Here is an 18,971-nt window from a genome sequence, read left to right as displayed (position 1 = left end):
ACACTAACCCCGAAGATCCACTTACAGTTTTTGAAGTCCGGACATCCATCCTCATCCAGCCGGCAAAGTCCTCATCGAAGTGGGCAGAAGTCTTCATCGAAGCGGCCAGAAGTCTTCATCCAGATGGCATCTTCTATCTTCATCCATCCGGCGCAAAGCGGGTACATCTTCAAGACATCCGGCGTGAAGCATCCTCTTCTTCCGATGGTCGCTGAAGAATGAAGTTTCCCTTTAAGAGATGTCATCCAAGATGGCGTCCCTTACATTCTGTTTGGCTGATAGAATTCTATCAGCCAATAGGAATTAAAGGTGAAAAAATCCTATTGGCTGTTGGAATCAGCCAATAGAATGTGAGCTCAATAACTATTTACTAACTAGTCTACCTAGTTAAAATACATACAAACTTACCTGTAAAATAAAAATAAAGCCTAAGCTAGTTACAATGTAACTATTAGTTATATTGTAGCTAGCTTAGGTTTTATTTTACAGGTAAGTTTGTATTTAGATTTAAATATGTTATTTAGGTAATAATTGTAAGATTTATTTTAATTATATTTAAGTTAGGGGGTGTTAGGGTTAGGGTTACGTTAGGGTTAGGGATAGACTTAGGCTTTGGGTTACGTTAGGTTTAGGGGTTAATATATTTATGTAGTGATGCGGGAGTGCGGCGGTTTAGGGGTTAATAGGTTTATTATAGCGGCGGTGTGGGCGGATGGCAAATTAGGGGTTAATAATATTTAAATAGTGTTTGCGATGCGGGAGGGCGGCAGTTTAGGGGTTAATTAGTTTATTATAGTGGGGTGTTAGTGTACTTTTTAACACTTTAGCTTTGTATCGTAAAACTCATAACTGCTGACTTTAGATTGCGGTACAGATCTTGTCAGTATAGGGTGTACCGCTCACTTTTTGGCCTCCCAGGCAAACTCGTTATACAGGCATTATGGAAGTCCCATTGAATAAGGACTTTTTTTAAAAGTGCGGTACTGACGTTGTGTGATGGCCAAAAAGGTGTGCGGTACACCTATACCTGCAAGACTTGTAATAGCAGCGTTAGGGGGAAAAAGCATTGTTATGAAGCATAACAATGCTTTTTCACTCATAATGCAAAACTCGTAATCCAGCTGAATGTTAGTAATTCGCAAAAACTGAGCCAGGCCTAAGGTGGAGAGGAAAGTGTTTTTTAATAGTGAATGCTGCTGTAAATATAAATGTGCATATGCATCTTTGTGTATGTTTTTGTGAATGCTTCTGTATGTAGGTGTGCATGCATTTCTATGTATATGTGCATGTGTGCATGCTTGTGTATGTATGTGCGCATGCTTGTGTATGTGCGTGTGTATGCTTATGTATATGTGTGTGCATTCTTATGTATGTATGTGCGCATGCTTGTGTATATGCGTGTGCATGCTTATGTATGTGCGTGTGCATTCTTATGTATGTATGTGCACATGCTTGTGTATGTGCGTGTGCATGCTTATGTATGTACGTGTGCATTCTTATGTATGTATGTGCGCGTGCATGCTTATGTATGTATGTGTGCATGCTTGTGTATGTATGTGCGTGTGCGTTCTTATGTATGTATGTGCGCATGCTTGTGTATGTATTTGCGTGTGTATGTGCGTGTGTGTTCTTATGTATGTATTTGCGCATGCTTGTGTTTGTGCGTGTGCATGCTTATGTTGTGCTTGTGCATTCTTATGTATGTATGTATGTGCGCATGCTTGTGAATGTATGTGCGTGTGCATGCTTATGTATGTATGTGTATGTGTGTGTGCATGCTTATGTATGTGCGTGTGCATTCTTATGTTTGTATGTGCACATGCTTGTGTATGTGCGTGTGCATGCTTATGTATGTGCGTGTGCATTCTTATGTATGTATATGTGCATGCTTGTGTATGTATGTGCGCATGCTTGTGTATGTGCGTGTGCATGCTTATGTATGTGTGTGTGCATTCTTATGTATGTATGTGTGTGTGCATGCTTGTGTATGTATATGCGTGTGCATGCTTATGTATGTGCGTGTGTGTTCTTATGTATGTATGTATGTGCGCATGCTTGTGTATGTGCGTGTGCATGCTTATGTATGTGCGTGTGCATTCTTATGTATGTATGTATGTGCGCATGCTTGTGTATGTATATGTGTATGCATGCTTATGTATGTGCGTGTGTGTTCTTATGTTTGTATGTATGTATGTGCGCATGCTTGTGTATGTATGTGCGTGTGCATGCTTATGTATGTGCGTGTGCATTCTTATGTATGTATGTGCACATGCTTGTGTATGTGCGTGTGCATGCTTATGTATGTACGTGTGCATTCTTATGTATGTATGTGTGCGTGCATTCTTATGTATGTATGTGCGCATGCTTGTGTATGTATATGCGTGTGCATGCTTATGTATGTGCGTGTGTGTTCTTATGTATGTATGTGCGCATGCTTGTGTATGTATATGCGTGTGTATGTGCGTGTGTGTTCTTATGTATGTATTTGCGCATGCTTGTGTTTGTGCGTGTGCATGCTTATGTTGTGCTTGTGCATTCTTATGTATTGTATGTATGTGCGTGTGCATGCTTATGTATGTGCGTGTGCATTCTTATGTATGTATGTGTGCATTCTTATGTATGTATGTGTGTGTGCATGCTTGTGTATGTATATGCGTGTGCATGCTTATGTATGTGCGTGTGTGTTCTTATGTATGTATGTATGTGCGCATGCTTGTGTATGTGCGTGTGCATGCTTATGTATGTGCGTGTGCATTCTTATGTATGTATGTATGTATGTGCGCATGCTTGTGTATGTATATTTGTATGCATGCTTATGTATGTGCGTGTGTGTTCTTATGTTTGTATGTATGTATGTGCGCATGCTTGTGTATGTATGTGCGTGTGCATGCTTATGTATGTGCGTGTGCATTCTTATGTATGTATGTGCACATGCTTGTGTATGTGCGTGTGCATGCTTATGTATGTACGTGTGCATTCTTATGTATGTATGTGTGCGTGCATTCTTATGTATGTATGTGCGCATGCTTGTGTATGTATATGCGTGTGCATGCTTATGTATGTGCGTGTGTGTTCTTATGTATGTATGTGCGCATGCTTGTGTATGTATATGCGTGTGTATGTGCGTGTGTGTTCTTATGTATGTATTTGCGCATGCTTGTGTTTGTGCGTGTGCATGCTTATGTTGTGCTTGTGCATTCTTATGTATTGTATGTATGTGCGCATGCTTGTGAATGTATGTGCGTGTGCATGCTTATGTATGTGCTTGTGCATTCTTATGTATGTATGTGTATGTGTGTGTGCATGCTTATGTATGTGCGTGTGCATTCTTATGTATGTATGTATGTATGTGCGCATGCTTATGTATGTGCGTGTGTGTTCTTATGTATGTATGTATGTGCGCATGCTTGTGTATGTATATGCGTGTGCATGCTTATGTATGTGTGTGTGCATTCTTATGTATGTGTGTGTATGTGTGTGTGCATGTATGTATGTGCATGTGCATTCTTATGTTTGTATGTGCACATGCTTGTGTATGTGTGTGTGCATGCTTATGTATGTGCGTGTGCATTCTTATGTATGTATGTATGTATGTATGTGCGCATGCTTGTGTATGTATATGCGTGTGCATGCTTATGTATGTGCGTGTGTGTTCTTATGTATGTATGTATGTGCGCATGCTTGTGTATGTATATGCGTGTGCATGCTTATGTATGTGTGTGTGTGTTCTTATGTATGTATGTGCGCATGCTTGTGTATGTATATGCGTGTGCATGCTTATGTATGTGCGTGTGTGTTCTTATGTATGTATGTGCGTGTGCATGCTTATGTATGTGCGTGTGTATTCTTATGTATGTATGTGCGCATGCGTGTGTATGTATATGCGTGTGCATGCTTATGTATGTGCGTGTGTGTTCTTATGTATGTATGTATGTGCGCATGCTTGTGTATGTATATGCGTGTGCATGCTTATGTATGTGTGTGTGTGTGTTCTTATGTATGTATGTGCGCATGCTTGTGTATGTATATGCGTGTGCATGCTTATGTATGTGCGTGTGTGTTCTTGTGTATGTATATGCGTGTGCATGCTTATGTATGTGCGTGTGTATTCTTATGTATGTATGTGCGCATGCGTGTGTATGTATATGCGTGTGCATGCTTATGTATGTGTGTGTGTGTGTTCTTATGTATGTATGTGCGCATGCTTGTGTATGTATATGCGTGTGCATGCTTATGTATGTGCGTGTGTGTGTGTTCTTATGTATGTATGTGCGCATGCTTGTGTATGTATATGCGTGTGCATGCTTATGTATGTGCGTGTGTGTTCTTATATATGTATGTGCACATGCTTGTGTATGTATATGCGTGTGCATGCTTATGTATGTGTGTGTGCATTCTTATGTATGTATGTGCACATGCTTGTGTATGTATTTGCGTGTGCATGCTTATGTGTGTGTGCATTCTTATGTATGTATGTGCGCGTGCATTCTTATGTATGTATGTGCGCGTGCATTCTTATGTATGTATGTGCGCATGCTTGTGTATGTATATGCGTGTGCATGCTTATGTATGTGCGTTTGTGTTCTTATGTATGTATGTGCACATGCTTGTGTATGTATTTGCGTGTGCATGCTTATGTATGTGTGTGTGCATTCTTATGTATGTATGTGCGCATGCTTGTGTATGTATATGCGTGTGCATGCTTATGTATGTGTGTGTGTTCTTATGTATGTGCACATGCTTGTTTATGTATGTGCGTGTGTGTATTCTTATGTATGTATGTGCGCATGCTTGTGTATGTATATGCGTATGCATGCTTATGTATGTGCGTGTGTGTTCTTATGTATGTGCACATGCTTGTGTATGTATTTGCGTGTGCATGCTTATGTATGTGGGTGTGTGTTATGTATGCATGTGCGTGTGCATGCTTATGTATGTGCGTGTGTATTCTTATGTATGTGCACATGCATGCTTGTGTATGTATGTGCGTGTGCATGCTTATGTATGTGGGTGTGTATTCTTATGTATGTATGTGCGCATGCTTGTGTATGTATATGCGTGTGCATGCTTATGTATGTGCGTGTGTGTTCTTATGTATGTGCACATGCTTGTGTATGTATTTGCGTGTGCATGCTTATGTATGTGCGTGTGTGTTCTTATGTATGTATGTGCGCGTGCTTGTGTATGTATTTGCGTGTGCATGCTTATGCGTGCCTGTAAACGGGTAAATAACGCTCCTTTTGTAACCTAGCCCTAAATATTGTACTATTCAATCTAATCTGTAAACTGCAGGAGATTCAGTTGTTACTATATGTAAGCAAATAACCAACAATGTGGGATAGTCTCTGGAGATAGTCGTAGCGTGGTACAGGAGACCAAAAACCAAGACAAGATGCATATATGTGTAGATACAGACAGACAGATAGGAAATGTTCAGTCATGCATATGAAAGACCATGAATTCAAAAGTGTAAATTGAAAGCTGCTAAAATTGCAATTGAATTTAATTCTGCAGTATTAGATGCATATAGAAAACATTGATTTATTTAGGACAGGAACATGAATTTAATATATATATAAATAAATATAATTCATATTTAATATTACTGTACAATAGGCCCTAGGCTATGACCTTTGAGCATTGTGCGATATTCCTTTTTGTCTGTAATTCACTGTTTCTATCTGTAAATATAATTAGATTGTTTGTATGAGCCATCTGCAGCTGTGATGACCCAGTGACAGCAAGACCCTCATCCTTATATTTACACCTACACAATCAATACTGACATTTTGGTGCAATTATTTTGATTGGTCACATGGGCTGTTATAAATTCAGTGCTTGTAAAGTTCGCTTACATATCTCACTCCGTCTCTTCTCTCTCTTATTGCTAAAAATAAGTATCCTGTCTTATGGAACACCATTGCTTGTTTTTCAGATTAAGTCTGTTAGAGCAATTGCTGGCCCACATTATACATTTCTGAACATTCCTGTCTTGAACGTTTTTGCTTCTTGTGGGGACATTCTTGATTTAAAAGGAAATTCGCAAACATCTATGGAAGCAACACTGTTCAGCTTGAGTACAGCGTACATCCTGACACTGAAGATTAATGAAAGCTTGTTTGCTGGATTTATTTTTAGCTTGAGTTTAAGAGTTTAAGTCTAAGCATTTCATATGAGAGAGCTTCAGTGATAAATGTCACTTTATTAGATTGAGACCTGCTGATGAGTTTTCTACTGGACGTGGCAACGCTTTGTACAACACATTTTACTGTCAATTTTTATCCCATTGAATTTGTCTCTAGTGATCCATTTTACCTGTAGTAGTGTATTAAATTCTTTACAGATTGTTCCTTTACATTTATTTTTTCATCTGAAATAGCTACATTTGCCTATTGAAAATAAGAATACTGCTATCTTCTAAAAAAAACATATAAAAATATCAAGAGGAAGCAGCAGCTCAGCAGGCCCTTTGTGTATAATAAGAGATACAAGTTAAGGATGTCTGCTAATTCTGCAAGCTCGGCCCATTGAGGGCCAGATTACAAGTGGCACGCTAAATTAGTATTATTAGCACAATAACTGAGCTCAAAGTAAAAAGGAGCGGTAACTTCAGAACTTCGGAATATGCGACTGCGCTAATTTCTTCTCCCTATAGACTTCTGTGAGGTATGTTTATTTTACCCTTATAGTTTACTTCAGGCCTCAAGTCGCACTAAATATTGTAGCACAGTTTTGGCTGTTGCTTAATGCAACTTATAACTTTCAACTTGTAATGCTAGTGCAAGTTGGTGAGGTCGCGATACCCATTGACAGTATAGATCTCACTCGAGCGAAGACGGCTGTAATATCAAGTGGTGATGGTAGCATGCTCCAGCGATATCTCGTCCCGCGCTATCATTTCATATGAATGATGTTCTCTGACTGTCTTCATCCTACAACATTGAAGAGGTTAGACAGCTTTTGTTTCTATAAATATCTTTTTTTTAAATCTAAAGCCTATTTTATTTATTTAATGTTGAACCCTTTCTGGTGGCCAAGGTAGTAACCAAGTTGGGATGTGCAAATACAGCTACTACAGTTCTCTGCAGCTCACAAGTGATACTTTAACTATGTGTTTAACTTGTATGTGTAATATATGTGTATACATATGTTACCTTTATCAGTGTATATTGGATCTTCTTGCATTAAAGGGACATAAAACCCCAACATTGTCTTTCATGATTCAGATAGAGCATACAATTTTAAACACATTTCTCATTTTCTTCTATTAACACATTTTCTTTGTTTTCTTGTTATCTATTGTTGAAAAGCAGGAAGGTAAGTTCAGGAGCATGCACGTGTCTGCAGCACTTTATGGCAGCAGTTTTTCAACAATGTTATACATTAGCAAGAGCACTAGATGGCAGCAGTTTTATAACAATGTTATACATTAGCAAGAGCACTAGATGGCAGCGCTATTTCCTGTCATGTAGTTCTCCAGACAGTGCACACTACCTATCTAGATATCTCTTCAACAAAGAATTACTAGAGAACAAAGCTAATTTGATAATAGAAGTAAAAAAAATTGTGTTCTCTATCTGAATCATGAAATGACAATTGTTGGTTTCATGTCACTTCAAGTATACAAAACTAAACTACTGTATTAATAGAGAGTGGTTTATTTCCTGACCACGGTGCCCATTTATGCCCCATGACTTTATATTAGAATCTAAATAATATAAAATAAGATGGCACAAGCGTCTGTAATCTGTATGACCTGTTTAGTGACAGCAATGAGCAGACCGTGTCCTGTGCTACAGCAGTAAAGCCCTCAGTGTGCTATGGGAAGCAGGATGCAAAGTATTTTGTTTTGGGTCACAGCCATGACCTCAACTGACTAACATTACCATTTCTTTCGGAAAAGTAAACGTCCTTGAAGTTTTGGAAGAGAAATTACTGCAAATCCCATGGTAGGCAAAAGGTCATGTTCATAGCTGGCTTTATAAATCTCACAAATCATTCGTTTGTAAGATAGAGAGGCTGCACAGTTTTATCTAAGCATCTGCTCAATTCGTATCTTAAACGGTTTATTGATTAATATAAACATATATGGTAACTTTTCAATATAGGTTTTCTATCCCTTTACAGCTACGTCTGACTATGGGCCATGTTACAAGTAGCGCTCTATTGTTTGTGCGAGTCGCGATAAGCAATATTGTGACAGCGCTAACTTGCTTATTTATTACAAGTTGAACGTAAACACATTCACCCGAGCTCAAGCGAAATTTGTGCTTGTTGGGTTAGCGTGACTGAATGTGTTAAAAGGTATGAAATATCTCCAATAGGCACTCTGCGCTTATGATTATACTTCTGCTGCAATTGAGGACAAAGGGGTTGGTTTCAATATTTATCCCAAACAGAAACTTTAGATATAAAACAAAAAGCTACCTAATTGCGCTATTAAAAATATCTACACAGAAGTATTATTCAAAATAAATTTACTGATTAAAATAAAATATCTATCATTGTACATAAAAAACAGTACTTTTTGTACCCTTCAAACAAAACTTCCTTCCCCAGGAAAATCACTTAATAAAAAGATGCAATAAATGTTCTAGACATCCACAAAAAAATAAAAAATTTAAATTCACAAAAAAAAAAATTGTCCAAGTTTATGTAGTCCTAATTGATATTGATTTAAAACTTGTCATTCAGTTTCTGATTTGATACGATTGAAATTTTGTTTCCTTGTATAAATACCACTAGTTTAGGGAGAATCAGTAATTATTTTTAAGAACCGGTACTTAGTTTTCATGATTTTTGTAAATACTTTAAGTTCTCCCATATCACGTGTATCTTCCTTTCTTGGCCAATTTTTCTTTAAACCTACTGCTTTTGGTAGACACTGCTCCACAGAGTTAAAGGGATAGTATCGTCAAAATTAAACTTTCATGAATCAGAGCATGCAATTTTAAACTTTCTAATTTACTCCTATTATCAATTTTTCTTAGTTCTCTTGGTATCTTTATTTAAAAAAAAAAAGCTAGAATGTAAGCATAAGAGCCAGCTCATTTTTGGTTCAGCACCTGGGTAGCGCTTGCTGATTGGTGTCTAAATGTAGCCATTTAATCAGCAAGTGCTACCCAGGTACTGAACCAAAAATGGTTTGGCTCCTAAGCTTACTTTCAGCTCACACCATCTCATGTAAACATTTCACAAGTATTTGAGTGCATATTTTTTCTAATATTTTCCCTATTGTTTATAAAACTACATTTGTCTTTATGCCTTACAGTATGTGCAGACAACGATATCGACACAGATTCTGAGAAGCAGATGGACAGCTTGTACCTGAAGGCTCTGGAGGGTTTTGTTGCTGTAGTTACACAAGATGGAGACATGATCTTTCTGTCTGAAAATATCAGCAAGTACATGGGTCTAACTCAGGTGTGCAATCCTAAAGTTATTGATTTTCTTTCCAAAAGTGATATAAAACTCTTGTATTTCTCTTTTTTGTTGTTGTAAATATCAAGGAACGAGTAAAGCAAACCCAATTGCTGTGTCTTGGTCATTTTTGGTTTATTGAGTCAATTCATGCCCATTTAAATATCATTTATGGTATATAAAAAGACGAAAAACAAAACCCACCATAAATAAAATGATACAAAACAGATGGCTAAGTAACACATTTGCACATTTAAAAAATGAGGTGATATTGTAAAGTGCACGTAGCCCTCACTTCATGAATTATGTATTTTGTAAGAAGTAAATATTTCCCCAAGAGTTTCAGAGGGTTTAAAGGTTAATTTATTTGTTCTTCTCTCCACTGTATATGGAAAGCAGCATAGAGTTCTATATGAAAATTATATAATTAATATGAGAATTTTAATTAAATATAATATAATTATATCTGTATACATAAGTTAGAGGTGTTGCTGTTTCCTTAATTAAGTATTTTTTCTTTGATTAGGTTGAATTAACTGGACACAGCATCTTTGATTTCACCCACCCATGTGATCATGATGAAATTCGTGAAAATCTAAGTTTAAAACCCGGTATGAAATCACAAGTATTTTTTATTCTATTGTATAAATGTATTGCTTAAAAATATTTTCACGTCTTAAAGGGCCATTTAAGTCCACAAATTATATCATGCTTTGAAATGTTTAAGTGCGGATGACGACCAAGTGTCATCATCCTAGGGGGATTTAAGAGCAGAAACGAGGGGGGCAAACAGGCCTGTCATTCCCAGGAGCAATGCGTGGTGATGTCACCAAACCCCAGAAACCCATAGGTACTGATGTGCGGGGAGCATAAAGGAGCTGGATGGGGGGTAAGTATTCAGTCCTCTCAACCTTAGCTCCCTGTAAGAGATAGGAAAGCCAAAAAATGTATTTTGTGAATCAGACAGAACATACAATTTTAACAAGGTTTCCAATTTTCATCTATTATCAAATTTGCTTTGTTCCCATGGTATTCTTTGTTGAAGAGATACTTGGCTAGGTGTCTGGAGCATGGCAGGAAATAGTGCTGACATCATTGCTGGATAGGCCCACCAGGACACTGGGAGATTTCCCGGTAGGCCGGAGCAGCTGGGGCCGGTCATCTACAAATTTGCTGGTGAGGCAATGCAACTATATTGCTTCCTCTGAGCTATACATATAAATATCACAAGGTATTTCCTTGTAAGTTTTTTTTTTTTTCTCTTTTTTCTATTATCTAGTCAATTCACATTATGAGTGACAAACAGTTTTTAGTGTCTTCTCCATATCACACTATGGATAAGCATTTGAAAGGGAATTATGGATTAAATTGGATTGTAGGGTGCCTATATAACAGCAATCTGGTCATTTTTATTACACACTTATATAAATTAATTCTAAAAAATAAATGGTGGAAGAAGTATCGCACTAATCCCCATGAGAAAAGTTGGGTATATTATGAACTCAACGGAAAATAGGGCTGCTTTTTCATCCCATGTCTGGCCCTGGCTGCCATCCAGTGCTCGTGTAAATGGATAACATTGTTGCAGAGCTGCTGCCATATAGTGTTCCAGGCACGTGCATGCTCTATGAACTTATGTCCCTGCTTTTCAACAAAAAATACCAAGAGAAACAAGAACATTTGATAATAGAAGTAAATTGTAAAGTTGTTTAAAATTGCATGTTCTATCTGAATCCTAAAAGTACAATTTTGAATTTCAGATCCCTTTAAAGCCAGGAAACCCAAGATGCCTGCTCTTGCAAACGGTGGGTATCTTGGTGGTTAAAAGTAAATAGTAAGAAATTATTAAAAAAAAAAAATATATATAAACATTTTGTAGGAAGGGTGTATTGGGTGGGTTTATTTTTTAGGTTAGGGCTTTGGGCCTGCAAAAGAGCTAAATGCCATTTTAAGGGCAATGTCCATCCAAATGCCCTTTTCAGGGCAATGGGGAGCTTAGGTTTTTTTTTTGTCCGCTTTTTATTTGGGGGGTTGGTTGTGTGGGTGGTGGGTTTTACTGTTGGGGGGGTGTTTGTATTTTTTATTTTTTTATTTATTGCCAACACAAGGTACATGAGTAAAGCAGGTCTAATAATACACCACGCAGGGTGAACTAAGAGATTACAAAGTTGATAAATACGTTATCAGGTATATTAGGATATGATAATCACATTTATAGTAAAAAAGAAAAACTGTAAGCATCTTCAATAGGTTTGAGTGACATCCGGGTTATATGCACATGCACCTTGATGTTGGGGGTTTTGCTATTTTATAAACTAATACAACTAAACATCATCAACAAAAATAAAATAAAACTAACATTATTAAAACTAAGCAATAGGTTGACTCACGGTAAACTATGGGTTATACCCTTAAAGGGAAAAAAGAGAAAGAATAGAAAGAATGAATGAGGTGGGATAATAATGTTCTTAACGGAATTGGCCCTATTGGACGAAGTAGGCTCCGTCATAAAGGAACCAAATGAGAGGGGTGTATTATTTCTATTATGAATATGGTCTGAGAGCAGGTATATCGGCTATGGTTATGGCTAGAGCAGTCCCTGAACCTAATATGTTGAACTAATTTGTGGTGTGTACTACAGTTTATCTGGTAGGCTCTGGGCATGTCACATTCAGGGTAGAGACCTCCCCCACTGGGAGAGAATAATGAAAGATGGAACAGCCACAATGTGAAGTGAGAGAATGCCCCCAACCATGTGCCAGTATATGCATTTCAGTTCAAAATGTCAGTGAATTTAACTCATTGAAGTGCATCAGGCTTTATTTCCCCACAATTTATGGTGCATACTCATACATTGACTCTAATCTAAGGTAGAAATTCAGATAATAATTATGAGCTGTAGATGTTCATAGTGAAGAGTATAGGACCTTTTAGGATATAATTTATGCAGGTGCTACGCTTGGCCCTATATAAGAATTCTAGAGAAGGATACAAGCAATACACCATTATCCAGTAGAATAAGTGATGAGTATGGAATGGGAGATTGTAGGGTGGGGTAAATGTGCCTCTCAAGAAACTACAAACACTTTACATATAAGATTGATTATATACCCTTTTGGAGCTCTTATAGGCCTATTTTATATACTGAGCCTTGCTTTAGGTTATACCCGATAGGTTAAAACAGCCCAGAGTTTTGACTATTTAGCATTTTAGCACCAGTTCCCACCGTTCTGAGAAAAATGTTAATTACAAAAGCAATTCAAGACTAACTACATTCTCATTGCTAACCTATGCAGATAAGTGAGAAACCTAAAAACTATCAAAAATATCTATAGCACCTAAAACTAAAAACTATCTACCTACACAAGAAATGTATATGATTTGTGCCACATTCAATTAGGATGTCTGAATAAACACAGCTTTGCGGCAGGTGCTGGGAGGGCTGCAGCGTCTACATAGCATAGGAGAATTGTGCAGTCTAAGATTAGTGTACATGGCAGTAATTAATATCCCGTTTGGATCAACCCTCTCTGCGCCCATAATGATGCTTGTATGCGCACAAGAGAAAGCAAATACACAGCTAGGATTAGGATGTCGGTACAGATACAGCTTTGAAGTGGGTACTGTAAAACAAGTTAACAACAGCTTAGAACATCTTTAAATCAAGAAAATCTGTCAGGTAGTTTACTCTGTCTGCAGCAAATCTGATAGTTCACTGCGAGAAACAATACATTTCTATCTGCATTAATAAAAGAGGCTAAGAGCGTTAGAATCATATTAAACAAATTAAGCAAGGTAAAGAGAAAAAAAAACTGAAACAACAACATGGATTTTACAGCTTAACAGTGGATATGTGGGCAGAGATAGTTATTTGAGCAAATATTCCTAAAACAGATAGCGTGCCTGGTGAAGTTCATCCGATGCCCAATTTGGTAGCCTGCATTTGCGGGTAGATGATAACAATGCAGATGTCCTTTCGGCAAAGTCTCTCTCCTGCCCCAGTTAACAAGCTTTTCGGGTGAATCAGCTGAGGGGGGGGACACCATGCTCAATTAAGAGAAACGTAGATGTTATACCATTGCCTTGTCAAAGCACCGTTATGCGTGGAGGATAAAATTTATAAACATAGCGCAGGCAAGATAATATTAGCTTAAACTTTGGAATGTGCCCTTAAGCTTCTCAGCCAACCCCCGTCACTGCATGGAGCCTCAGCCTTCTCTTCTCCAGGGTCATTCCAGATATCCATCGGTGCAGGTATGTGTCGGGACAAACCAGGGTGGTAAGCAAAGAAAACCAGGTAGTTGGGTCTGTAGTCGGCTCCGTTTCAGATGTAGACTGTAGCTGAATCTTTGTTAGCAGCAAGTCTCTGGGTGACACTTTGTCGTATGACCGGCATACAGGCCAGGAAACTGCTGTCTTTAATGGCTGGCAGGAATAAGAATACTTGTGGGAGTCGCGCTGTAGCTTAGAGTCAGACCTTGCGGTATTCATCGCTCCCTCTTCAGTGGCTGTGAAGGGTCTTTCTTCCTTGCTGATTTTGCGTGCGGAACCAAGACCCGCAAACATCAGTAGTTGTCCCTTCAGTCTCACCTCATATTTTCTCTTATGTGTCTCAGGAGTCATGCAGGCATAATTGCAGGAGGACTCTGTTGGGAAGCGGCGCCATTTTGGAACCGCATGCGAGAGACACCCGACCTGGGTTTCGGCTAGCAGAGTTTGCAGGGTATATTCCAGCTTATTTAGCGCTGGTAAGAGTAAGTCCTGCATAGCAGTGAAAATGTCCTCAGTTTGAGAGTCTGTCTCCATACTTGTGTCTTTTCCAGCTGTGTTGTGTATTACTCGTACCCCACGTGGGTTTCAGCACCTCAGCGCTACCGGGGGCTAGAGCAGATGACAGGCTCTGCACAGTTGCTTTAATCGGTCGGCGAAATCCGTTGAAGGAGCACCCGACAAGATATAACTGTGGGGAAGATGGATTGGCAGCAAAGAATCAGTTATTATAGTACCTTTAAAACTCTCAATATCGGAGCTCTAGGTCTCGGTGCTGCCATCCGCTAAGCCCTCCCACCGGAAGGGGTGTTTGTATTTTTTTACAGGAAAAAGAGCTGATTTCTTTGGGACAATGCCCCACAAAAGGCCCTTTTAATGGCTATTGGTAGTTTAGTTTAGGCTAGGGTTTTTTTTTTATTTTGGGGGGGCTTTTTTATTTTGATAGGGCTATTAGATTAGGTGTAATTAGTTTAAATATCTGTAATTTGTTTTTTATTTTCTGTAATTTTGTGTTTGTTTTTTGTGATTTAGCTAATTTAATTTATTTAATTGTATTTAATGTAGGTAATTTATTTAATTATAGTATAGTGTTAGGTGTTATTGTAACTTAGGTTAGGTTTTATTTTACATGTAAATTTGTATTCATTTTAACTAGGTAGTTATTAAATAGTTAATAACTATTGTACCTAGTTAAAATAAATACAAATTTGCCTGTAACATAAAAATAAACCCTAAGCTAGATACAAAGTAACTATTAGTTATATTGTAGCTAGCTTAGGGTTTATTTTATAGGTAAGTATTTAGTTTTAAATAGGAATAATGTAGTTAATGATAGTAATTTTATTTAGATTTATTTAAATTATATTTCAATTAAGGGGTGTTAGGGTTAGGGTTTGACTTAGGTTTATGGGTTGATAAATTTAATATAGTGGCGGCGACGTTGGGGGTGGCAGATTAGGGGTTAATAAGTGTAGGTAGGTTGCGGCGACATTGGGGGCGGCAGATTAGGGGTTAATAAATATAATGTAGGTGTCGGAGATGTTGGGGGCAGCAGATTAGGGGTTAATAAGTATAATGTAGGTGGCGGCGATGTCCGGAGTGGCAGATTAGGGGTTAATAAGAATAATGTAGGTGTCGGGGGCAGAAGATTAGGGGTTAATAAGTATAAGATTAGAGGTGTTTAGACTCGAGGTTCATGTTAGGGTGTTAGGTGTAAACATAACTTTAGTTTCCCCATAGGAATCAATGGGGCTGCATTACTGAGATGTACGCTGCTTTTTGGCAGGTGTTAGACTTTTTCTCAGCCGGCTCTCCCCATTGATGCACGAGCAAGTACGACCAGCTCACCGCTGACTTAAGCAGCGCTGGTATTAGAGTGCGGTATGGAGCTCAATTTTGCTCTACGCTCACTTCTTGCCTTTTAACGCCGGGTTTGTAAAAACCTGTAATACCAGCGCTGCATGTAAGTGAGCGGTGAGAAAAAAAACTGCTCGTTAGCACCGCATAGCTCCAAAACTCGTAATCTCGCCGTTTATTTTTAAAATTTATGACACCAAAAGAAAAATGTACAGTGCATATAATAATTATACAGCAGTATTTATTTAAGAACATAGATTTCCTTTAACGTAGGATCTATAATGATTGAATCTGTTTCTCCATAAATATGCTAGATTCTCCACTTTACAAAATCAAAATTCAGATTTTCTTAATATTTTTATTTGACGGTATATTTTGTTCTAGTTTGTAACAAAACAATTATAAATAATAATAAATATTAAAAAATGTAGTTGGACAGCATATTAATCTGTTCACTCTGGATGTGAACATGACACAAATCCCTATGCTTATAGGTCAATGCAATATTTAAAAATGTAACTCATTAAAAAAATCCATAAAGTGTTAAAGACCTGTTATATATAAATTGGGACAGTCTTAATATTTTTACTGCATCCATTTATTACAGGGGTATGAAACCCAAACATTTTAAAACTAAAATGTTCAAACTCACCCAGTATGTTATTTAGACTGCAGAAAAATATTGTACAGGGGACTACTGTCCCTTTAAGCTTCTGTAGTGAGGAACTAAATTTTTTATTTCTAAATTATTTAGCACCAGTTGTTGTCTTTTAATTTGAGAACTAAGAGTGCTGTAATAAGATAATTTACTATTTCTGTTCCTGTTTTATTTTCTTAACAACAACAATAATGATTAACTTAAGTGCTGTTGATCAAATTTCTTTTCAAAATCTCAACCACAGATGTATATAAGTTATTTTAAAAGCACTTAAACATTACAAAAGGATTTTATTACTTTTGGGTGAAGCTTGTGAGCATTTGTCACTGAATTAAAAACTGTCCTGTGTGATTATTACAGACTCACATAACTTGTTTTTCTAATAACAGGCGAAACAGATTGCGCAAATGAAAATCATGGTGTCGTGTTGCGTAATGTTCATTAGAAGTAGTGTGCTATAAATACTTTTCTTTAAAGGGAAATTAAACACAAATAGGAAGTTGCTTTTAATAACAAAATCATGTTTGAGACACATTTTGCGAAAGATTAATGCATATTTGTTTTGCCAAATGATTCTATACTTGTGTGCTTTTTGACTACCATGATTCATCTGTACCTTGCTAACCAATCACAACCCTGATCATGTGGATGTGGTATTTTTATTATTATTATTATTATCGGTTATTTGTAGAGCGCCAACAGATTCCGCAGTGCTATAAACATAGGCGGTATACAAGGTAACATTTATAGGGATCAGATGGTTAGAGGGCCTTGCCAAGAGTTGCACTGTTGTAGTCAGCTCTTATGAAGGGGATCTACAAACAGCTGGGTTATTAGGCTTACATGCTAAGGGGTTTCATGGCGGATAGTAATGGAGGAGATGAACTGGTATTTGGAAAGGTTAGTGTAGGTTGTAAGCGTCCCTGAACAGTAGAGTCTTTAGGGAGCACTTGAAGCTTTCAAAACTAGGAGATAGTCTTGTGGAGCGAGGTAGAGAGTTCCACAAGATGGGAGCCAGTCTGGAGAAGTCTTGTAAACGAGAATGTGAGGAGGTAACGAGAGAGGAGTAGGAGATCGTGAGCAGAGCGAAGGGGACGGGAGGGAGACTATCTGGAGACAGGGTCTGAGATATAGGGGGAGCAGTGCAGTTGAGGGCCTTGTATGTCAGTGAGAATTTTGTGTTTAATCCTACAGGCAAGATGAAGCAAGTGAAGGGATTGGCAGAAAGGTGTAACAGATGAAGAGCGATGTGTAAGGAAGATGAGCCTGGCAGAAGCGTTCATTATGGATTGTAAAGGTGCTAGGTGCCAGCTAGGGTATAAACATAATTGATTGCTAACACATGCATAGTAAGAGAAAGAGAGGGTAGGCCTCCTCTTTTCTCTTCTCATACAGTGGTTTAGCTTTGTTTTTGCTCAGTTACACCTAGGTTATGAGTTTTGCGCTAAACAAGGTGCGTAACTAACGCCAAAAAATGTGCGTTAATTCACTCTCCATATCTCTGCCATTACGAGTTACTGAAAAGCCTCGTTGTGCATGCGATATGGTGGCATTAAACTCCATACCGCACAAAATCCAAGGGCTGCTTTGACATGCTCGTGCATACTTTCCCCCATAGACGTCAATGGGGAGAGAGTGTTAGAAAAAAAACACCTGAAGTGCGTAATGAAAAATCTTTGTAACGCAACCCCATTGACGTCTATGGGGAAAAAAAGAGTTACGTTTAAACCTAACATAAACCCCAAGTCTAAACACGTTTAAACCTAACATAAACCCCAAGTCTAATCTTCCGCTCCCCCACACCTAAATAAAATTATTGACCCCTAATCTTTCATTCCTGACATCGCTGACACTAATAAAAGCTATTAACCCCTAAGTATTTAAAAATACTACCATTTAAAAAATCTAAATTACAAATTAAAAAAAAAAACAATACTACGAAAAAAATTAAAAAATCTAAAATTACAAAAAATAATAAACATTAAATTGCGAAAAATAATAAACATTAAGCTTACAAAAACTAATAAACAAAATTATCAAAAATAAAAACAATTACACCTAATCTAATAGCCCTATAAAAATAAGAAAGACCCCTGAAATAAAAACACCCCTTAGCCTACAATAAACTACCAATAGCCCTTAAAATGGCCTTTTGTAGGGCATTGCCTTAAGTTTAACAGCTCTTTTACCTGTAAAAAAAAAATACAAAGTCCCACCAACAGTAAAACCCACCACCCAACCAACCCCCTAAAATAAAAACCTAACTCTAAAAAAAAATCTAAGCTACCCATTGCCCCTAAAGGGTCATTTGTATGGGCATTGCCCTTAAAAGGGCATTTAGCTCTTTTTCACTGCCCTTAAAAGGGCATTCAGCTCTTTTACAAAAGCCTAAAGCCCTAATCTAAAAAAAAAAAAAAACCCAAAAAACAAACAAACAAAAACCGAATACTAACCACAGAATATCTACTCACGGTTCCTGAAGTCCGAAAATCCATTTTCATCCAAGCGGCAAGAAGTCTTCATCCAGGTGGCGACACATTCATCCATCTTGGGGACATCTTCTTTCTTCATCCCAGCGGCGCAGATCCATCCTGGAAGCCATCCCATCTGGCGCGGAGCATCCTCTTCATATGTTCACCGCTGTACCCTGAAGTTAAATGCATGGTAGCCGTTTCAAAATGGCATACCTTGCATTCCTATTGGCTGATTTGATTATTCAAATTCAAATCAGCCAATAGGACGAGAGCTTCTGAAATCCTATTGGCTG

General features: G+C 37.8%; 1 protein-coding gene across 2 annotated transcripts in view; it reads left to right on the top strand.

The window, feature by feature from the left end:
* EPAS1 (endothelial PAS domain protein 1) overlaps positions 1 to 18,971 on the top strand; it is a 260,593-nt gene that overhangs the window by 146,855 nt on the left and 94,767 nt on the right. For both annotated transcript variants that reach the window (XM_053712255.1, XM_053712256.1), the window contains exons 3-4: positions 9,272 to 9,423; positions 9,947 to 10,031. In XM_053712255.1, coding sequence (XP_053568230.1) covers positions 9,272 to 9,423; positions 9,947 to 10,031 — 237 coding nt within the window. The remainder of the gene's footprint in view (positions 1 to 9,271; positions 9,424 to 9,946; positions 10,032 to 18,971) is intronic.

The sequence above is a fragment of the Bombina bombina genome, chromosome 4 (genome assembly GCF_027579735.1).
Source record: "Bombina bombina isolate aBomBom1 chromosome 4, aBomBom1.pri, whole genome shotgun sequence".
NCBI lineage: Eukaryota > Metazoa > Chordata > Amphibia > Anura > Bombinatoridae > Bombina > Bombina bombina.
The sequence above is the reverse complement of the archived record's forward strand: the minus strand, read 5'-3'. Positions and strand labels throughout refer to the sequence as shown.